Source organism: Protobothrops mucrosquamatus, unplaced genomic scaffold (assembly GCF_001527695.2).
Source record: "Protobothrops mucrosquamatus isolate PMUCROS unplaced genomic scaffold, P.Mucros_1.0 scaffold_239, whole genome shotgun sequence".
Lineage (NCBI taxonomy): Eukaryota > Metazoa > Chordata > Lepidosauria > Squamata > Viperidae > Protobothrops > Protobothrops mucrosquamatus.
Genome location: NW_015386315.1, coordinates 235,482 through 239,158, shown reverse-complemented (window position 1 = coordinate 239,158; position 3,677 = coordinate 235,482). Strand labels below are relative to the sequence as shown.

General features: G+C 35.3%; 1 protein-coding gene across 1 annotated transcript in view; it reads left to right on the top strand.

Annotated features, from left to right (window-relative positions):
* The first annotated feature begins 6 nt into the window (after nt 1–6).
* SLC30A5 (solute carrier family 30 member 5) overlaps nt 7–3,677 on the top strand; it is a 79,053-nt gene continuing 75,382 nt past the window's right edge. The window contains exons 1-3 of the mRNA XM_015829939.1: nt 7–100; nt 1,590–1,878; nt 2,718–2,926. Of these exons, the coding sequence (XP_015685425.1) occupies nt 1,620–1,878; nt 2,718–2,926 (468 nt within the window). The 5' untranslated portion in view covers nt 7–100; nt 1,590–1,619. The remainder of the gene's footprint in view (nt 101–1,589; nt 1,879–2,717; nt 2,927–3,677) is intronic.

The following is a 3,677-nucleotide window of genomic DNA, read 5'->3' as shown; positions in this document are numbered from 1 at the left end:
AGTAGATATTGGTGGAGCCAAACGCCTTCAATCATTATCACATCTTGTTTCAGTTCTCCTTCTGTGCCCTTGGGTGATTATTTTGTCTCTGACAACAGAGGTAATTAGCATCACTTGATTAATAAAGAGAAAGCAGCATTCTGATGTCAAAATGTTATATCTAAGTCAGGGGTCTCAAACTGCCGCCCGCAGGCTGATTACATCATGCAGAGGCTGTGCCCACCCCAGCTCCCACAAGGCAAAACAAGTCGTGATACGTCACGACACGTCATGTGACGTGGCAAGTTTGACACCCGTGATCTAAGTCATCTTTGTTAATGCAGTCAGTACCTTCAAGCTGTGACTGTTGGGTAGGCAGTTTTGTCTGCTCCATGCCTTTCCCAAAAGACTGGGGATGCCAGGATTGAAACTTCTGCAGTTCTATCTTGAAACATATTCTCTAGAACAGTGTTTCTCAACCTTGACAATTTTAAGGCATGTGGAATTCTGGGAGTTGAAGTCCACATGCCTTAAAATTGTCAAGGTTGAGAAACACTGCTCTAGAAGAAGTGGCTTTTTGCACTTCTCTCATTTCCCAAAGAAAAAGGGAACAAAATGGATAAAATAAAAACACCCTCCTGGTATGACTATCCCACCTTTATCATTTCCTTCAGCATAAAGGTAGGAAGGGGACAATCAAATAGAACCAGATTGACACATCCTGTTCAGGGTAAGGGAAAGAAGTTTTGAAGGAGCAGATTCTGCAGTGTGTTACAGCTTGACACAGAAAATACTATAGTAATCATTAGATGAAATTATAAAGACATGGGTGAATACTAAGTATGCTTTGTCTGTTAGAAATACAACTATAGCCCACTTTTTTTCTGAAACTGATATCAAAATTCCAGCAGATTTTTACCACTCTAAATTTCACTTTCATTTTTTAATAACTCTTCAATTTAATCCAATTTCTTGCTATCTATAAGAACATTGCCTTTATAATTTTACGAATTTTGCTACCTTTTCCTTAAATATTTTTATAAATCTAATGGGCTATAATTGGAAAATGTTGGGGTACCTTTGAGTCTTTCTTGACTTCTGGGAATTGCCTGGACAAGTCCTTGCAGTTTTCTTGTTAAGGTTTTTTGGAAGTGGTTTGCTGTTGCATCATTCCTAGAGCTGAGAAGGGCTTAAGGTCAGCAAGCTGATTTTGTGTCTAAAGCAGGACTAGAACACATGACCTAGCCTGGTACCTTAACCAAACTGGCTTTCTGATTGGAAAGTTGATCAGTTAAGATTCTGGATTTACTGTGCAGCATAGTACTGTAGAGATTGCTAGAGTAAATTCTTGGAGATTTGTCATGAATGTTGTACTCAGGGATTTTAATCTGATCTCACAAAATATTTCCTTACAATGTATATTTATTTCTCTTAATATACTGTAGGTTCCTGAACTGTTAAGAGATTCTGAGTACACAATGTTGTTTTCAAATTATAAAATGCTAATTTTTGTTGTTTCAAAAGTAAAGAAAAATACATTTGTTCAATAATATATGACAACATTTAAATATTACTGCCTGTATTTACATATTTGCATATTTTGATTGCAGAGCAAAGTAGAATCATGGCCTTCCCTCATCATGCCATTTTTAAGTATAATCTTTTTCATCATCATTTTGGACTTCTATGTAGAATCTGTGTGTTTTGTCAAGATGGAAGTATCAAAATGTGCCCGTTACGGATCCTTTCCCATTTTCATTAGTGCTTTAATTTTTGGTAATTTTTGGACACATCCAATAACAAACCAGCTTCGTGCTATGAACAAACCAGCACACCAGGAAACTACAGAGCATGTCATATCTGGAGGAGTGGTGGTCAGTGCCGTTTTCTTTATATTATGTAAGTATGACTTTTGGGGGGGAAAAATGAAATGTTGTTCAAGACATTTGCATGCATTGATAAAAGACCTTGATATCACAAAATATATAAATGCAGTCATTTGCGTTATTTTTCCCAAATACTTTGATGAAATTTCTAGCTGTAAATCATCACTATTGCTTCTGTAGAGATTTGGTTCACAGAGAACTGCATTGTTAATTTTAAAGTAATAAGTTACACTAAGTGTCCTGAACTTAAACTTGTATACACATGCGCAAAGCCATTCCCTGTTGGTTATTCTGTTGCAGTATGAAGACAAGGTTATTAAGTTTACAGTTTCTAGATCTTCTTTGAAAGAAATTTCTTGCTTCATTTTTTTATAACATAACCTATCAAATTGCATGAATTATCTCATTCGAAAATCTTGCTTGGTTAACATGTCCATAGGCTAAATTGCAGAAATAGATTAGTTTTTTGAATTTGAAGTTTCTTACTAGATGAGTGATTAGTTATTGTTTAATTAAAAAAAAATAGTGCTCAGGTTCATCTCCCAGCCTTGCTAATTATTATGTTTTTCTCAGCTGCTGTGTATTTTAATTTTTGTATATGTTTTTGTTTCACCTTTTTAATATTGTTCACCACCCTGATTCATTTGTTGAGATGGTGGCCATATACATTAATTAATTCAATATCATCATGAGGCTTAACTTGAAGCACAAAGAAACAATATCATTCTATGCATTGTGATTAAGTGATATAAAACTGAACTAATATTGAATAGTCTTGAGTCTCTGAAAAAAAAACTTTTAAAAATGTATTTTTATTTTGTGTGAGATACAAGGTTTTTTTTTTCTTTTCAGCTGCCAATATTCTTTCATCCCCAACACGGAAAGGGCAGAAAGGCACTCTTATTGGTTATTCACCAGAAGGAATACCGCTGTACAATTTTATGGGCGATGCTTTACAACACAGCTCTCAGTCCTTGCCTCGATTTATTAAAGAATCATTGAAGCAAATTCTTGAGGAGTCTGACTCAAGGCAGATCTTTTATTTTCTATGCCTGAATCTGGTAAGCTTATCTTTAAAATAGTTAACCCTGTGTAAGTATGAGAGAGAGAATAAAACAGAAGCCTCTATTTAATGTAAATCTCTCTGGAAGGGCCTGCGCTGGTCATATAGTCCAGCCATACAACTTTAAATAAAACACTGCATCTTAATGGAAGCTTCTCAAGGAAACCCGTTTCTCCATAGATAACTTGATAAAACACTTTTGTGTTATTGGCAATGCATTTTTTAGAAGTTTCCTAGCAGTCAGAGACTAATTTAATTTCTCTGCATTTTCGTATGAATGTTAACTTCACAAAAATGTATATATCCTTAAAGACCTCAGTTGTCCATTTAGTCAGCAGTAAAACTAATGACAGTGTTTTACAGAACCATGTAAATGACTTGTGAACTCATTTGAAGGGCAACTGCTTTTGAAACTGATGACAGAAAAGCATTCAGTGATATGGCATTTGAGATTGTTCATAGGTTATAAAGTGGGTGTGGGCAGGAAACACTAAAGAGTGTTTGATTCCTTTCCACTATTTTTATATATTCCTAGATAATATCGATCAGCTTCATCCAAGCTTTGTCCCCAAAGTCCAAAATATCTTGTCTTACCCAAAAATTGCAACTGCCAAAACTGTATAAAAAGGAATTCCATCCCATTGTGTAGACTTGATTGACTTGGAGTTAGCATTTACTTTGTTTCCTCTTGAAAATAGGTTGGTATTTTGTTCTCTTAGCTGTTCTCTTGGCCACATTACCCAACCATC